Below are 18,252 nucleotides of genomic sequence, written 5' to 3' on the forward strand. Positions count from 1 at the left end.
TTGTTCAGTAGAAGTGAAAAAACAGCAGTTGTAGCTCGCACTAGCTAGCCGTTAGCATTAGCGCAATGCTAACATGAAGCATTCTGTTAGCATTCTTTATTTATGTTTTTATGGGCTGTTGAACCACTTTTCTCCTCTCCATGTCTTTGTATCTTTATTTAGTAGAAAAGCATAGTCATAATTCAGCATTTCTTAAAGTATTTTTTGAATAATTAGAGAAAGTTTAGATTTTACTCCAAATTGTTTTCCCCCTTAACTGTTTTTAAACATGACCATATATGGGCGATTCCAGAGATTCTGTCTCTATCTATCCCCTGCACATGATCTGTTCATCCTCTCATTTACCGTTTTGCATTTCTTCCACTGCAGTGAATGCGCACATGCCTTCTGTATTTAACACCATAAGAAAGACACAGTGCAGACCGTTGAAAGTGCAGCGCTGCCACACGCACTCATCTCCTTCAGTCAAAAACATGTCTAAAAACAAGTCCATTTCTCCATGAAGTGGCACACGCCGTGATGTACGTTTGCTGTGCAGAGCAAGCTACAGCCATCTGACTGTGAGTGTAGATGTGGAGAAACAGGCTTGCTTTTAACTCAGTATGGAGCACAATGTTTTTTATTTAGGCTGCTGTTAGAGTCTGGAAAGAAGATGGACAAACATGTATAAAATAATAATCTTCATTTCCAGTTCTTTGCTTCTGATTTAAAAAGATACAGTCATTTATTTTATTTTACAAACCTTAAAATAATTGATTCTGCTAAACTGACAATTATAATTCATGTCCAAATACATTGTTTTCTGTTGACCAATGTCACAGCAGGAGATGCTTCACAGGGCTAACAGTGAAACAAATAAGTCATTTATTGTCCAGGCAAACACAATGCCCAAACAAATATAATGTCTAAATCAGCAATCAACAGCAGATGAGATGTTTTTATTTATTTTGAGAGATAAAAAAAACCTTTTGCTAAATCCAATTCTTAAAAAAATACTGTTAGATATTTCTGTTCGTGTGACTCAGAGTTTGATTCAAAGCATGAATGTGTGAAATGTGGTTAATATTCTGAAATTAAACATTGTAGCTTTAAGTCTTTGCGATATTTATTTCTCTTCAATCGCTTCAGCATTTTATTCAAACTTTATTCCTGCAGAATAGAAGAGTCTCTTTTATAAACTTGTACTTCTAAACTACTGCCAGTCAGAGGCCGACCTGGCTCATTTGTATGCTGTGTACAGATGACCACATAGCCCTTGACCAAACTTGTCTTTTCGACTGCAAGCTGGTGTCAGACAATGCTTCCTTGAATAAAAAAGAAATTTAACTATATGGCCTGTGCAAACATGACAAAGTGGGTGATTTTGATGCTGTGAGAAACCCTGCATTTGAGTGGCCATAACAGACAGGAATGAGAATGTGAGATAGAGAAACTCAGTGTCAAGCCTGAGTGGAGATGAACTGCTCCATCTGATAATGTTAATCTTGTCCTGCTTTGGCAGCGCTGCCACGCACCGGCACTTTTAACTAGCTCTGATAATGGCAGCAAGAGCCGCAAAACTCATTAATTGTATTAGCTCTGTTCTTATCGTTGCATCTGGCTGTGTCCGTGCACTCTAAGCACACTTGAACATCTGCTCCCCTGATAACTGACTTGGAGTGAACTCCACTGCAGCCCCAAACAGTCCTGAGTTCAGTTCACCCGTCACCAGTATCCTCTCGTTTGAAATTAATGATCACTTATAATTTATAGATATAGTTTCTCGCTCTATGTAGAGGCATATACAGTCAGGTCCATGAATATTGGGACATCGACTCAATTCTTATGTTTTGGGTCTATAAACCTCCACGATCGATTTCAAATGAAACATCAAAAGATATACTTAAACTGCAGGCTTTCAGCTTTCATTTGAGAGTATTTACATCATGAACAGCGTAGGGATTACAAGCATTTGTATGTGTGCCTCCCACTTTTGAAGGGACCATAAGCAATGGGACAATTGGCTGCTCAGCTGTTCCATGGTCTGGTTCCCTCATTATCCCATTCATAAGGAACAGATGAGACGTCCAGAGTTCATTTCAAGTACAGTATGATATTTGCATTTTTCATACTGTTGCTATTATTTTTAATATGAGATCCAAAGAGCTATCACTATGAGTGAAGCAAGCCATCATTAGACATTAAAAATCAAACAAACCAATTAGAGAGATAGCAAACATATTAGGCATGGCTAAATCAACAGTTTGGAACATGATTCAAAATAAAGAGCACACCGGTGAGCTCAACAACACCAAAAGACCCAGAAGATCACAGATGACAAATGTGGTCCCTGGTGAAGAAATCCACTTCACAACAACAGGTCTGTTGGTGGTGTATGTGTGTCAAAGCCAACAATCAATAGAGGACTTCACAAGAGAGAATACAGACCATTAACCACAAGGTGGTAACACTGGTGAGCCTCAGGCTGATTAGAGTTTGCCAACATCTAAAAAGAGCCTTTCCAGTTCTGAAACAACATCCTAGGACAGATGAGACAAAGATCAACTTGTACCAGAGTGATTTGATGAGAAAAGTATGGAGAAAGAATGTGCTCAAACTACTCATGATTCAAAACACCCCACCTCATCAGTGAAACATGGTGGTGCAGCATCATGGCATGGGCCTGTTTGGGCCAATGGAACTGGTCCCCTTGTATTTACTGATGATGTGACTGTTGACAAAAGCAGCAGGAGGAATTCTGAAGTGTTTCGGGCAATATTATTTGCTCATATTCAGCCAAATGCTTGGACGCGGCTCCACAGTCCAGATGGACAATGACCTAAAGCTATACTGCCAAAGCCACCAAAGAGCTTTTTAAGGCAAAGAAGTGAAATGCTATTCATTTGTCAAGTCAATCACCTCACATGAATCCAACTGAGCAGCATTTCATTTGCTGAAGACAAAACTGAAGGGAAAATGTCCCAAGAAGAGGCAGGAACTGAAGACATTTACAGTAGAGGCAAATTGTTGTTGTTGTTTTATATCATCCATTGTAGTGGTTTATAGAGCCAAAAACATAAGAAATGAGTTGATGTCCCAATATTTATGGACCTGAATGTACATTGACAAAATGGTAGTGGCTAACCACCCGGACATCGTGGTGGTGGTGGACAAAGACCAGAGTACATACAAAGTATATATGCACAGGGTTCGTAACATAATCAGGTATGTTTTGATTCACCAAAAACATTCTTATAAAATCATACTTTTGTGTTTCTGATTAATTTCACTTACCACAGAAGCAATTTGTCATCTAAGAGGCTGTTTCTGTGACGGGTTTGAAGTATTTCCATAGAGTTGGTTAATAATGTCTCTGGAGTGCGGTGTTAGTTATGTATGAATATATGCGCCCGCCTCATCTGTATTACAGGCTGACTAAGACGCAGGGTCATCCACCTTGCTTTGCCTTTACTGTGTGTGTGATGTGGTGAACCAAAAGAGGCGGGCTTAGAGGCTGTACAGATATCAGAGTAATTGTTCCCACTTTCATTTATTTGCTATAGAGGAGAGCTATGTCCCGCAGCCTTCCCTCTCCCTGTGTCCTATCAAATGAAGATTAGCTCAGGACTCTCACGGATGATTTATTGCGACTCCTCAACAGTAATACAGTTTATCTCCTCTCGTTAATAATTATTAGTTCAAGAGAGGAAATGTTTTTGAAGCCTTTTTATTCAGGTGGTCACACTTGCTGTTTGTGCAGAGTGCAGAATCACCCTGAGCTCGTATGACAATGGGTCTGGAGAAGTCATCATGGTCAGAATCAAAAACCCTTCAGGGTTTTTTGCACAATATAATTGAAACTGTGGTTCTCAAACAATGCACAAACAATTGACAATCACTGAATTCATAAAGTGTAAGGGCATGAAGTGCGGTCCTGCTCCGGAAATTACAGGAATATTTTGAATATTTGAATGTTCTACTGTGCACTTCTTGCATGTCACTTTCTTTATGAACAAAATCTTCACTCACCAGGGAATTCTTTCTTGTTAAATTTAACGGCTTTGTATAATGCCTTATTTGGTGCCCTGAAGACAAATCACTATATCTACATTCTAAATATACATTAGGTTAATTACCACTTAAACAGGGGTGATAGTAGATTTGTTTTTTCACTATGTTTCTTCATATGTTATATTGTGCAGAGAGTGGAATGGACTCAGCCCTGTCCCTAGGCAAATATCACTCACCAAAACACAGTGTCAAGGCGATGATGTCTCACAAACCAAACCATCAAAAAAAACTGTCACACAACCAGTCGCTATGATTGTAAAACATGAAGAAAGCCAGTGCGTGCTTTATTCATCATCATGTCATGATTGTGCTGTTTTTTTGTGGTCTTCAACCACACGCTACGCAACATTTCACGACGTGCTTTGTTCTTTCTGCCACATACTTCTAGAAAGTAGTACTGTGAAACAAAGACGCTTGAAATGCATGAAAGAGTAGGTGCCTGCCTGCCTCCTAATAAGTATTCAACCCATGTGGAGCTGTTGTTGTTGTTATACCCTGTCTTTTACTTAACTCCGGACTGACAACATAATTGCACAAACACAAATTGTAGCCACATGTATTCGTTTAAAGAAAATTCCCTGGCATGCTGTTGTATGACTCGAAATCAAAGTTAGCCCAGTTGATGCAACAAATGAAGCTTGTTGACAAATTAGATGTCACGGTCGCACCTCACAGCACTTTTCTAAGTATTGTTTTTCGTCATTTATTTGTTTTATTTCAGAACATGGGCTCAGTCCTATATTATGCTTATTGGAGCCTCCTATAACACCCTTTTCAATATGCTTAGATTAGCTGTCCTTCGACCTAGTCTAGATTCAACTAAGCATATTTAGTGTTATGTCTATTAGCAGCATGATGCTAATATCCAGATTGATATTACAGTCCCAATATCGTTAAGATAAGATAAGATAAGATGATACTTTATTGATCTTACAGATGGAGAAATTGCTTTCGATGAGAGAGCATCCGGCAGCAGCACCCATTCAGTGCGCACCACTCTTTTTTTTCTTTGGTGAAAGATTGTTGTGTCGCGGTCGCCATCTTCACTGTTTTGGTCACAGGAGGAGCACTGGTTGATGGGAAATCCGTAGACGATGACCACGGCGGTGGAGCTCTTGCACTTGGCCACGATGTTCTTGGCCACACAGGTGTAGTTGGCCGTGTCGGACAGACGCGCCTGCTTGATGATCAGGTTGTGGTCCACGGTGATGTAGAAGTTCCTGTCCTCGGCCGGGTCGATGATCTCGTTGTCCTTCAGCCACTCCACCCGCATGACCTTGGAGGATGGAGAAACTGTAGCTGCCCTCTGTCTCCTCTGATCATCTGAAACGGTGCACCGCCTCCTGGGCTTGTCCCCGTCTCAGAGCGTGGTGTCCTGCACTGGTCAGCTCCACCTCGTCCTTCCTCTTCCTCCTGCACAGCTCCCTCCACAGTCTATCACCATCTCCTCGTTGGTCCCTTTTGTTGCTTCCTGTAGCTCCTCTTGTGATGCCTACTCCGTGCTGCAGGTGTGGGGGCTCTTGGTGCCTCTTCACTGTTCAGTGTCTCAGAAGAAGATGTTTGTAGATCTCAAATGGGTTTAGCTGATAAGCTAGCAGTTTGTTTACCTTCAAAAAGGTGCTTTCTTCAGGACCATTTAGGACTCTCAAAGACGTACAAAAGTATCCAGAAAAACAACGTGGTTCGCTGAAAAAGGCAAACAATTCACTGAAAAAGGCAAACAATTCAGCTGCACCAGAAGAGAGGGAGAGTATATCAATTATTAATGTCTTAATGTAATAGTTCATTTGTTGCTGACTGGATCAAGTGTGCCTCATTTTAGTCCGTGGCGGCACGAAAGAAATAATGCATATCCTTAGTTCAGTGATTAAGTTCAGCCTGCGCCCTGATGAGTTGAAAAGTCTGCCCATACGCTCTTATAATGGCTGTTTTCCCAGGCGAGAAAAACAAAGAGGGCAGCAGTTGATACACCACAGGGCCTGTGGAATGCACTGTTACTGTACGTCCGATTTTGAATGGCTGAAATTCTGTCTGTCATGCCAGCTGTCACTCATACTGTATGTGTGGCCTTACAACAGAAGGGTAGCAGAATCTGTGCTGTTACAATACGAACATAAGGAACTCAATTCATTCAAATAATTACAAACTATTACTGCATTTCCCAGAGCTACAAACGGACCATTTCACAAATATTATCATGTAAAGGAACATATTCACATAATAGAAATGCACCTTACTGCTTCACTTACGTTTAGGACCAGCGTCTTTCTTCCATTGCCAATAGCTTTGAAAAACAGCAATTTGTCATGTTGTAAAAGAGACTCCAGAAAGCGGTGGGTGTCCTTCAGGATAACTTCACGCGACAGAACGGGAGGATAACAGCAGCGTGTCAGAACAGAGGGTAAAGAAAGAAAAGGGTTCATGCTTTCGCTGTGATTGAACAGCTTTCCACTGGCTGTGACTGAGCGAAATGGAGAAGGACAGAATGGTGGGCTAAAGCAAAGATGGCACACAAACTGCAAAAGCATCAAGCAGAGAATCACAGAATGGATGTTTTTTATCCACATGGAGCTCGGCACACTAATTTGATAGCAGTGTCCTTTATCAAGGGGAAAATTGAGCAAAAATACTATTAAGATAAAGAACTTCTTCTTTATATAAATGGTATTTTTTTAAACACCCACATTTTTGACGTGGGTGTCTGACCTTTCTATACAAATGTTTAACTGTCTTGCTTGACAATAACAACTGACAAACCAAAACGCCTGCACTACATTTAATGCAATATTTAAAGTTCAAATCTACAAACTGAAGTATTGCCTAAAACTGTAATAGTGCTCTTTATTTGTTGTAATTTTGATTATTATGGCTCAGCTTGTAAAAACCCCAAATTAAAAGTCTCATAAAATTAGAATATTTTGAAAATGTACTGTACGCCATAATCATCAAAAGGAAAACAAACAAAGGCTTGGCATATGTCACTTTGGATGTCATTTGTCTATATCCTATAGTAATTTCACTTTTTAAGTTGAATTACAGAAATAATAGCCTATTGTGCTTCCAATTACATCACACATAGTTACGCCGGCCATTTTGAATACCGAAGTAGCATTATGCAGTACAACATGTAACAATATCTCTCTACTCAGGATGAAAATGAAAGACAACTGATTGACAGTGGCATTTTATGTACGCGTAATCATTGCTCAAGAAGACAAGAGTAAAAACACAGCCCCAGAGACGTACGTTTATGTGATATAACCAGCAAATGTGAAACAGATGTAGCAGCTCTGTCTGTCGAGCTAAAGCAGGATTTACTAAAGATCTGCTTCACTCCTCAGACTAAATGAACCCATCAAAGAGGAAACAGAAAACCTTTCTCTGTGATTTTTACTGTTTGTCATGTCAACAGAGTCTCAGCCTGAGTCAGTGTTTAAGCTGCTCAAGACGTTAGCATGCTACCGATTAGTAGCTGTCAACAACTGTCAATGGCTTCAACATGTGTGGCTCAGCTCTTTCTTTGCAGGATGTCAGAATAGCCTCCCAGAGCTGCTGTTTGGATGAAAACTGCCTCCCACCCTCATCAAAGTTTTTTTTTGTTGAGGCTCCAAAGGTTCTCAACAGGGTTGAGGTCAGGGGAGGAGGGGGTCCACATCATGAGTTTCTCTCCTTTTATGCCCATAGCAGCCAGTGATGCAGAGGTATTCTTTACAGTATGACATGGTGCGTTGTCATGCATGAAGAGGATTTTGTTTGGGAAAGCACGGCTCTTCATTTTGTAGCATAGAAGACAGTTCTCAGTCAGAAACTCCATATATATTTCAAAGGTCATTTTCACACCTTCAGGGAGCCTAAAAGGGCCTAATGGGGCCGACCAGCTCTCTCACCGTGATTCTGGCCCAAAACATGACTCCGCCACCTCCTTACTGACGTCACAGCCTTGTTGGGACATTGTGGCCATTCACCAACTACTCCATTGATTTGACCATCCAGGGTTACACGGCGCTCATCAGTGAACAAGACGGTTTGAAAATGAGTCCTCATGTAATACTGAGCCCGTTGCAGCCGTTTCTGTTCTTCAGCATTCAATTAACCGTTTAGGGGAGGCCCGGATAGAAGGTTTATGCACAACTGCAGCCTCTGGAGGGTCCTACACCTTGATGTTCGGGAGACTCCAGAGGCACCAGCAGCTTCAAATACCTGTATGCTGCTTTGTGGCATCTATTCTCTTAATCTGATGTGTTTGTCTGGCAGAAACCGTCCATATTGTGCCATTATCTGCACAAACCGGAGTGTGCTCTGAATCATCCACAAATATCTTATCAGTACGATGATTACGCTTAATCTTTCATGAAATATCGAAGGTTTTCAAACCGAGACCAAGGGATTCAACTATTTCACGCTTTTCATCAGCAGAAAGACCCTTTTTCTTTCCCATATTGCTTGAAAATGATGATCTGCATAATAAAGTGGAACACCCTTTTTCAGTAGTTTTTCCCTTAACTGGGCTTAACCTGAAAACTAATAATCCCAGGTCTCTGAGATGAATGTCAGTGATTCATAGAGCCCCAAGACACGATACCATCCATGAGTTTCATTATTATTGTTTTTTTTTACCTTTTTGACACAAAAATCCAATTTGCATAATAATTTGGAACGCAGTGTATGGCCTGAGTAGAGCTATTCTTGCATGTTGTCGTGCATAATTCTACTTTGGTATTGAAAATGGCCACCACAACAACAAAAGTCACATGACTGAAAGGTATGTGTAGTTTCACACTGCAGTGTCTGCAGAAGACAAAGCCAGGATAAGATACACCTGACCTTTGAGTTTTGATATGACAGTGCCTATCGAACTGCATGTCATACTTAAGGTTGTTCAACACAGATCATGATAAAACAAACACTGGTGACAGTTGCAAGCAGGTCGCTTTACATTATGAACTCGAAACAGTAGCTATTTTGTATTAGTGCGCCGCTAGCAGTCTGAACAATAGTAAAATGCTGAAATGGCCTCTTGTTCGGTTAACGGTCATCGTTTATGAGCGCCAGTTAATGTGAGCACCGCACAGGGTCGCCTTTACAGACTCCGAAACCCAATCTCCCTCCCTTTTTTTTATTATAGATCTGCACAAAATTTGTTGTATATGGTCCTGATTAGAAAATGAATTAGTGCCTTGCATTTTGTTTGTCTTTTATAAATATATTTGCTGAATGTATTTGTGATGAAGACTGACGGCTGCAGGCCAAAGTGACAAGCGCATGCAACTGAAAAAAAAAAAAAAAGTTCTTCAATGACTTTTAGTTGAGTTAAGCAAAACACAAAGCGTATGTTGACACCAGAAGACATATTTCCTCATGCACAAAATGGAAAACAGAGAACCCAAACGGTATTGTTCCATCTCTGTTACAATAATTTAATGGTTGAAGAGAAACCATTTCAGTGATTATGCAAAATGATCACGTCAAGCTCAAATAGCCATAATCAGGTTATTGTAATTGTGACAGCCATTTAAAAAGGAAATGTAAATCCCTAGTGTGGTAAAATGGTCTATTTCATTCTAATTCATTACATTAAAACAATTAGTAAATGAGATTCTGCTTGCGCTTGCCTGGCGCATAACTTAGAAGAGTATCCAGTCCAGTGCTTTCTGAAACTGAGCGATGTTTGAAGCTTTTGTTTCCTGACCTTTTGCGTGGGGCGTGTTAAAGCACCATCTAACTTGATTTATTTTGCCAGGCTTTGTGTGCCAGGAAAGCAGCAAGTGTGACCCTGAAGAGCATCTTCTAACCCAATGTCTTTCTTTGACCTCATCTTGAGTTTTCACTCTCTCTCTCTCTCTCTTATTTTTTTTTTTTCTAGAGTGCGGCTGAAGGATGGCATAGTGTTTCTCGGGGCAAGAGCCAGTAACCCTGTTATGTGGACGGTGAGTCAGGATGTCCGAAGCGAGGGGCACCGGATTGTCACCCTTCACTGTCACAGGAAGGAGAACAGTTTCTCTCAACGGTATGTCCCACTCGGCTCTGATGAAATATGAATGGTCAAATGCAAATTTTTAGAACACTTTTAGAGCTTGTTATTTCACACCTCATAAAAAAAGGGTTAATGATTCAACCCTAATTTCTGAGCATAGAAGACATCTGAACAAGCTTTTGCTGGCATGAACAGAATGAAACAGTGCACAAAGGACTATTAAAGGCTATCAAGCCATTAACCAGAAATTATGGGTAGTAGAGTATTTTTTTGTGCTGTAATGTTCCAAATAAGCTGAATAGCAGCATCGCTTCCTGACATCCGGCCACTTCCTGGTCTCTTCTTTAGATGACAGACTGAGTAGCAATTTATTTAGCAACAATTCATCAATGAAACAAAACATAACTCTGAGTGCATTTTCACTCATGTTGTAGCACCTTGTGGGTTGAGCGAGACCGCTCTAATTCCAACAGCATTTACTTCAAAGTTGAACCAACTTATTCCAATGACAACGGGCATCAACCTGTCAAAGCACCGACACACACGTGCGCATTTCTCCGATGTTAACGCAGTGGTCACTCCTCTCCTTAGTAGTTATGTACAATGAGGCTGATAGAAGTGAGGAGAAAGGACCTTAATCTGCTCATGGAGAGGAAAGCTCACTGCAGCAGTTAGGGACCGAGGGGCAGAAGAGAGACTTACCTTGATGATTTAAAGTTGATTTGAATTTTTCCTTGTCTGAGCATTAATCCCAACGTACTCACGCAGTGCATGTATTCATTCTTTCTTCGTGCAAAAAAGAACAACTCTGCTCCCACACAGAGTTCGGCTCAGGCTGCTCTGAGACACTGACCCAAAAGTGCCCCTCTCGGGTCGAGAGCCACTTTAGGACGACCTAACCAGAGCCTGAGTCAGTTTCTGATGAGCAGCATGTTCATTGCTAAATTCTTTAGTCAGATGAGCAGTACATTTAATCGCGATGTGAGTGAAATTTGGAGTAAAGACGGAGCAAGTGAGCAGCCAAACACTAGTTTATTTTGGGTCAGTAAAGAGTGATGGCTGTGCACACTTGAGGGCATGAGTCACCTTGTCACACCGACCATTTGAACATGTCCTTAAACAAGTTGTGAAAACGTCTTCACATCACTCCCTATTTTCACATACAACTACATAGTTGTGTTTTCAGGGATTTGGGACCCCAAAGGGACAGTATTATACCAACAAAAAACATTCACAATATCCTCCAGCCAGGTCATTCTGACCAATAGCCTGGTTCGACATCTGGTCCTCAGGCGCTGCTCAGCAGGTTGTCCCGGCGACATCGGAGAAATGGGTCAAATGCTGAGGAAACATTTCTCTACGGGGACAATAAAGTACACCTGAACCTTAATGCATCAAGCTCTGTCAGAGGAGCTTATGTAGAAAGCCTGATCAAGAACAGGTGTGTCAGGGGAAGGAGCGCTTTATTGCCTCACCCTGATGAATGCTGCATTCAAGCCAGGGTGGGAATTTCTGAAACAAGGGGAAATTTCTTTCCCTGCACACTTAAGGATGTTTGATGGAGCTCATTGTCTTTAGCTTGTTTTTCAACTTTCGTCCTTCACTGTGCTCCAGATTCCAATTTTATTATAAACTTGCTCCGGAGGTATTTTTGAGACATAAAGTACATTTTCTTAGTTATACTAGAATTGTCAGGGTCGAAGTATCCTAAATGTATCGATGAATTAATGAAAGCTATAGAAGATCACACTTACACTGTACACACGGCCTTGTCACTCCATGACTCTGGATAAGTAGACCGTTGCATCTTATAGAACTACAAATGACTTTTATGAAAGCAGCATTTGTATTTCAGCCTTTAATCTCTTCCCAGATTTATAGGAAATCAATAATAATGGCTCCATTAATGCAAATGCGAGTCAACTTCAAGACAACAACACACACCAATTATATGAAAGTGCGTTGTGTTGTTGTGTTATTTGTGACCCATATCCCTCATTACATAGAGCTAGAGTTGAACCAAGCATTCAACCATCCTACCCTTTACAGCTTTTACAAACCTCCCTTACCAACAAACTTAAAACAATGCTGCTATTTCTCCTCGGAAATTATACACAAAAACGTGCATTTCCTATAACGATCGGCCCTCACACAAAGGCATGAGGGCACTGCAGTTAACAGTTACAATATAAATACGTATTTTTCATTCAAACAATGTATCCTCAATGATTCTCGCCTCTGACCTGAATGAAAAGCCTGAAGGTGTGTGCTTGTGTGCTCGTGTGCTCGTGTGCTCGTGTGCTCGTGTGCTCGTGTGCTCGTGTGCTCGTGTGCTCGTGTGCTCGTGTGCTCGTGTGCTCGTGTGCTCGTGTGCTCGTGTGCTCGTGTGCTCGTGTGCTCGTGTGCTCGTGTGCTCGTGTGCTCGTGTGCTCGTGTGCTCGTGGGCTCGTGGGCTCGTGTGCTCGTGTGCTCGTGTGCTCGTGGGCTCGTGTGCTCGTGGGCTCGTGTGCTCCTGTGCTCGTGGGCTCGTGGGCTCGTGTGCTCGTGTGCTCGTGTGCTCGTGTGCTCGTGTGCTCGTGTGCTCGTGTGCTCGTGTGCTCGTGGGCTCGTGGGCTCGTGTGCTCGTGTGCTCGTGTGCTCGTGTGCTCGTGTGCTCGTGTGCTCGTGTGCTCGTGGGCTCGTGTGCTCGTGTGCTCGTGTGCTCGTGTGCTCGTGTGCTCGTGTGCTCGTGTGCTCGTGTGCTCGTGTGCTCGTGTGCTCGTGTGCTCGTGTGCTCGTGTGCTCGTGTGCTCGTGTGCTCGTGTGCTCGTGTGCTCGTGTGCTCGTGGGCTCGTGGGCTCGTGTGCTCGTGTGCTCGTGTGCTCGTGGGCTCGTGTGCTCGTGGGCTCGTGTGCTCCTGTGCTCGTGGGCTCGTGGGCTCGTGTGCTCGTGTGCTCGTGTGCTCGTGTGCTCGTGTGCTCGTGTGCTCGTGTGCTCGTGTGCTCGTGGGCTCGTGGGCTCGTGTGCTCGTGTGCTCGTGTGCTCGTGTGCTCGTGTGCTCGTGTGCTCGTGTGCTCGTGGGCTCGTGTGCTCGTGTGCTCGTGTGCTCGTGTGCTCGTGTGCTCGTGTGCTCGTGTGCTCGTGTGCTCGTGGGCTCGTGGGCTCGTGTGCTCGTGTGCTCGTGTGCTCGTGTGCTCGTGTGCTCGTGTGCTCGTGTGCTCGTGTGCTCGTGGGCTCGTGGGCTCGTGGGCTCGTGTGCTTGTGTGCTCGTGTGCTCGTGTGCTCGTGTGCTCGTGTGCTGTGGGCGTGTGACAGGGCATTTGGAATTCGACTTGGCGACTAAACATCCTTAAACGAAGACAAAGTAGGTGCACACAGGAAGTGACACAGCCTGGCTGGAATGTTATTTCCTCCTTGGTGTGAAGGTGGTGACAGTGATGAATGACAAGGCCCTATCATTTACATGCATCTCCTGCGCTGTCCAGGAGCCGGGACACTGAGTTATACGGGACTGTCCACAACAAGGTCATACGCATTCAACTGTATTATGGCCCGCACTCCTCCGGTTAACACAAGACTTTCTTCAGGTATGGATTGTGACCGTGAGGAGACAGCTGATGTGAGATTTTCACTGCTTGTTTATCTGTGATATCAATAGAGCTGATCATAAACATAAATAGCTTGAAATAGACAAAAACTAATCAGAGGGACGATTATTAAAATGTATTCGATGAGGCGCTGTTCTGCAGGGGTGCAAACGGGTGCAGGCAATCTCATTTTCAAACATTCGCACACACAGTATGAATGAAGTTTTGTTGTAGTTGGTCACTTTGTTATTTTCACCCTGTATATCACATAACACAACTCAACAATATCAAAACAAACTTTTTACATTATATTCACATTCCTCCGTTAAGGCTGAATTATTCATCTCATGAATCACATCATTTATATGAGTTCATTATGTCACATTTTAAAGACTGTGAAAAGTTGATCACTAAGAACATTCCATAATTTTACTCAGATCATTGAATCACAGCGTTGTTTGGCACATGGTTCTTAATTTAACAGTTTGAAACCAAAGCAAACCTCTCACATTGTGGTTCCCTCTTCTTAAACGGAAGAAGAACAGAATGCTCGTGGGGAGGCTCCTGTTCACAACACAAAACAGAATCCCAACCATTTCAATTGTCTAAATCCATCATTTTATTTATCCATTTATTTTTTAAGAAACCAATTGATCGATTCCAGAAGCCACCGTTGTTTATTATTCTTATTGCTCTTTTTTGCAACTTCACTGCTGGGGGAAGTATGTTTTACAGGCATTCCCCCAAATATCTGAACAATAGTACATGCAGACACTTTGTATTCAGTAAAGGTTTAGTTTTCTAGAGTACGCTTATAGTTTTTGATCAATTACTCTACACCAACTTAATCTATAAGCCAAATGCCCATCTCGGGTCGGCATTATGGGTAAGGGAATTTTTTTGGCTACCAAACAATGGTGATAGTGTAAAGCGAAAGAAAAGCTCTGATTTGCAGCGTTTTAACCTCTGGAAAGTTGATGATTTAAAGTGTTTTTGTCGTCGCCGTGGAGCTTGTTACAACATTAGCATGAAGTCTATTTTTACAACCAGGGCTGCGTATGGAGATAGACAGAAACTGTTCATATGGAGAGATGCTTCAAAAGTGACGACCGGTCCTTGTTCACATAGTTGGAATAACTGTGAGAAAGACATTTCTGACCCTTGAAGGCGACTGTTGGACAAAGTCCAGGCTCTGAAACTGTGGCCTCATGTCGCCGACATTCAGAACATTTAAACTGGAATGAGAAGTTTAAATAGAATCCTTTTTTTTTGTCAATAAGGAGGTGGACAGTAAATGAAATATGTGTTTTCAGTTATGACCATAGAGATCCACATACACACATATAGGCTATGCCATCTAAATTTACTTTATTTTTATTTATTTTTTTATGAGTGATCTGATGGTGTACAACAGAGCTAATTGTTTTGAAATTGTTTCCTTGTGATTCCAAGACACATTTAAATGAAGTAAAAAGTGGCGGTGTCTGTGTCGGGCTGATCCCAGGTCCTCTCGTTCCCCTGTCCACTATGGTCCACTATGGTCCACTATGGTCCGCTCCTGCCTATGGAGCCGCCGTCTTGACTTTTCTCTCAATTTTAAGATATTGACAACATAAATATTTGCAAGAAACGTCACTTGAGACTAATAGTCTTTAAACCAATGCCCGTAAGCCTCACAGTTCTCAGTTATGGCTCAACATACTCCAGTGTTCTCGCTCCGCTACCTGGACTCACTCACACATTTCAATGGCGGAGTGGTTTGTTTGGGCCGAAATTAGGAGCCTGATTGACCCACGCATGCACAGTCGAGATGGGCATTCGGCTTATTGATTATGTGGTTTCTAACTGACGATCTATTATTACCTTGAAACTTAGTTTCATAAACTTGTTCCTTTTCGATTCCCACAATTTCATATCATGTGCAGCACTTTGGTTTTAATGTGCCATAGAAAGTGGATTGGATATTGGAATTTCCCATGGGATTAAATTGAAATCAAACATTTACTTTTCTTTTCTTTTACATACATCTTATTTTGATCAACCATCTTTTAAAGCAATTCTGCATAGTTTCTTCATACTTTATGACGAGCATCTCCATTTGCACCCTTTTGAAAACCAGATGCACCTCTGCCAGTTTGTTCTGGAGCTGGTGATGCAAATCATAAGATCCACACTTTCAAACAGGAGTTTAGGCTCAGAACTTGTTTCTGTTCATTGTCAAGCTCTTAAATACATGGTCAACTTTGGGCTGCACAATATATGTGTTCGATATTTTCATTGAGCAATATTCAATATTGCAACAAAGCCTAAATATAATGGAAAATCAGAGATTTACACTTGTGCTTTTTCTAACACTGTGACGGTATAAAAAACTGAACTGATCGCTGAGCTGTCCCAGAAGGTCTACCCCAAGTATAAAAATAGAACAAAGAAAACATATTTGATGTGATTGTGATTAGACTTGCGATTTATGTTTAACTTTAAAGGAGCTATATCATGCTATTTTAGCCATTCCAAAGTTAAGTATAGGCATTTATATGATATATTGTACCTCTACCACTATTGAGCACTCATTTTTGTGATAAATATAAGTGTTTTCTGGGGTATTTTTCGAACCCGGAAGACACAACGCTTCGATTCAGTTAACTCCGCCCCCTCTCTCCGCACATACAACTTTACCGTAATATAAATAAACAACAATAAGTGAAATTGCTTCCCGATGCAGTTATACGGAGTTGACATCTGCAACACAGCTTCATAAACACACATGCTAATATGCTAACACACAAGCTAACACACGTTTGGACTGACTCACCGCTCTGGTCCATCGCTGTTTACATGATGGGACTCGCGTTGGTTATAAAAGTTAATCCACTTTGATTCAGGCGAAGGTTCACCAAACATCCATCAGAGACAGTCAAAGAAAAACAATATTTTGGTGATAGTCGCTGAATCCAAGAGAAAAAAACAACTTCGAGTGGCCTCTTCTTGAAAAAGGTTGAATAAACTCCCATCCTTGAAGCCAAAACGCGCTTCTTTTTCTCCGTGACATTATCGTTAGGTAGGATGAAGAACAGGTGTGTCCAGAGTAGGTAACGAGCTCCATCTTCACAGCTGCAGCGCAAACATGACGTCTGTTCAGACGCTCAGGGGATGTGTTTGTTTTGGCCTCAGCTGACCTGGAAGCACCTCGGGCACATCCTTTTTTATTTTTTTTATTATTATTATTATTATTTTTTTTCTCTTTGTTTCTCTCTTACGACAGAAATAATGAAAACGCTGTTTTACAAATTAAAATCAGGCCTTAAGCATAGAATTAAGACATTGCATTACAGACGTCGAGCACTTCCGTTCCACTGTTACGACACAACTGAACACTCAGTCGTTCACCAGGAGAGGGAGGAGCAGCTGCTCAGAGAGCAGGATTCAGGAGGATTACTGAGAGCTGCGTGAATGAAGCCACAAACCACTCTGGGGGTGTTTTTGATAAGGAAAAGCATAACAACATGGCTAAAAGCTCCAAAAAGTCGATTTTGCATGATATAGGACCTTTAAAATATTGTAAATAATTTTTGAAGCCTTAAAATTTGAGAATGTTTAATAATCATACATCGCTTTAAATCCTTATGTGGACAGATAATCAGAGGACATTATGTCCTAAACATCTACAGCAGTAAGTACTTGGTCAAGTGTTGTGTGGATCAGCTCCTGTCACCCATAAACCAACAAACAGAGCTGGATTGAAAAACAAGGATTATTTTGCTATTAGAAATATCCCTCAAAACCAAACAATAAAATGTTCAATGTAATAAAAAAGAAAAGAATATTTTTAGGTCATGAATGGCTGGACCAGAGTGCCTTTCAACCAGCGTTGCTTCTTTTCATTTTCACACAACAACACGGAGCCGGGTGACAGTCCGCATGAATAGCTTTTACTAGCATTTGTTTTGTTTTGGGGTTTTTTTCCAACCGGCACAGCTTGGTTCCTTTTAGGCTTCGTACTTTTCTAAATGGATTCTGAACCACTTTCATGCAGAATTTGATCATGTTGCCTGCTCCGGAGCTGGACAAGTACATTCTCTTTCTTTTTTTTTTTAAGGCTGTGGTCGAAACAAATCAGACTCGTCAGTTCTCCGCAGATAACTCTCCGGCTCAATCTGCATAAAACAGCCCTTGCTAGTTTCAGGTAGTGAACTTCATGAGCACATTTGAATTAAGTCCCTTCTTTAATCTTAGACCCCCCCAGGCACCAGACTAGTGTTTTTTTAATAGGACCCCAACTCAATTTGTATACTATTTTATGGCTCAAACAAGCCAAATGAAATGCTGTTCAAATTGTAATCTGAATCAGTTGCAGGTACTATATAGTGCAAGCCAAATACACTTGTGACACTTTAGCGCTCTTACTGTCTGGCGAATTGCAGTATATTGCCTATTAAAAGTTTATTGCATTGAGCAGGACGCCTCGGTCTATCTGAGCGACTCAGAACCTGCAGTGTAAGCTGGATGTGACAGACACAGAAGGAAAGTTTCAATTGAGGACAGCACTGGCTCAAAGCTCAAACAAACTGCATGTATCAATAACAAATTGTTCTGCGTAATACCACTGCTTCACACACTCATGCCAAGACCCTTTTCCTTATAGGTGTTCCGCATGTCTGC

The 18,252-nt window shown here is 41.8% G+C and overlaps 1 protein-coding gene across 1 annotated transcript in view; it reads left to right on the forward strand.

Moving 5' to 3' along the window:
• LOC306982739 (transmembrane protein 132C-like) overlaps positions 1-18,252 on the forward strand; it is a 180,473-nt gene that overhangs the window by 69,521 nt on the left and 92,700 nt on the right. The window contains exon 4 of the mRNA XM_079582565.1: positions 9,914-10,057. Within this exon, the coding sequence (XP_079438691.1) occupies positions 9,914-10,057 (144 nt within the window). The remainder of the gene's footprint in view (positions 1-9,913; positions 10,058-18,252) is intronic.

This window comes from Gobius niger (assembly GCF_951799975.1).
Source record: "Gobius niger genome assembly, chromosome: 2".
NCBI classification, from domain to species: Eukaryota; Metazoa; Chordata; class Actinopteri; order Gobiiformes; family Gobiidae; genus Gobius; species Gobius niger.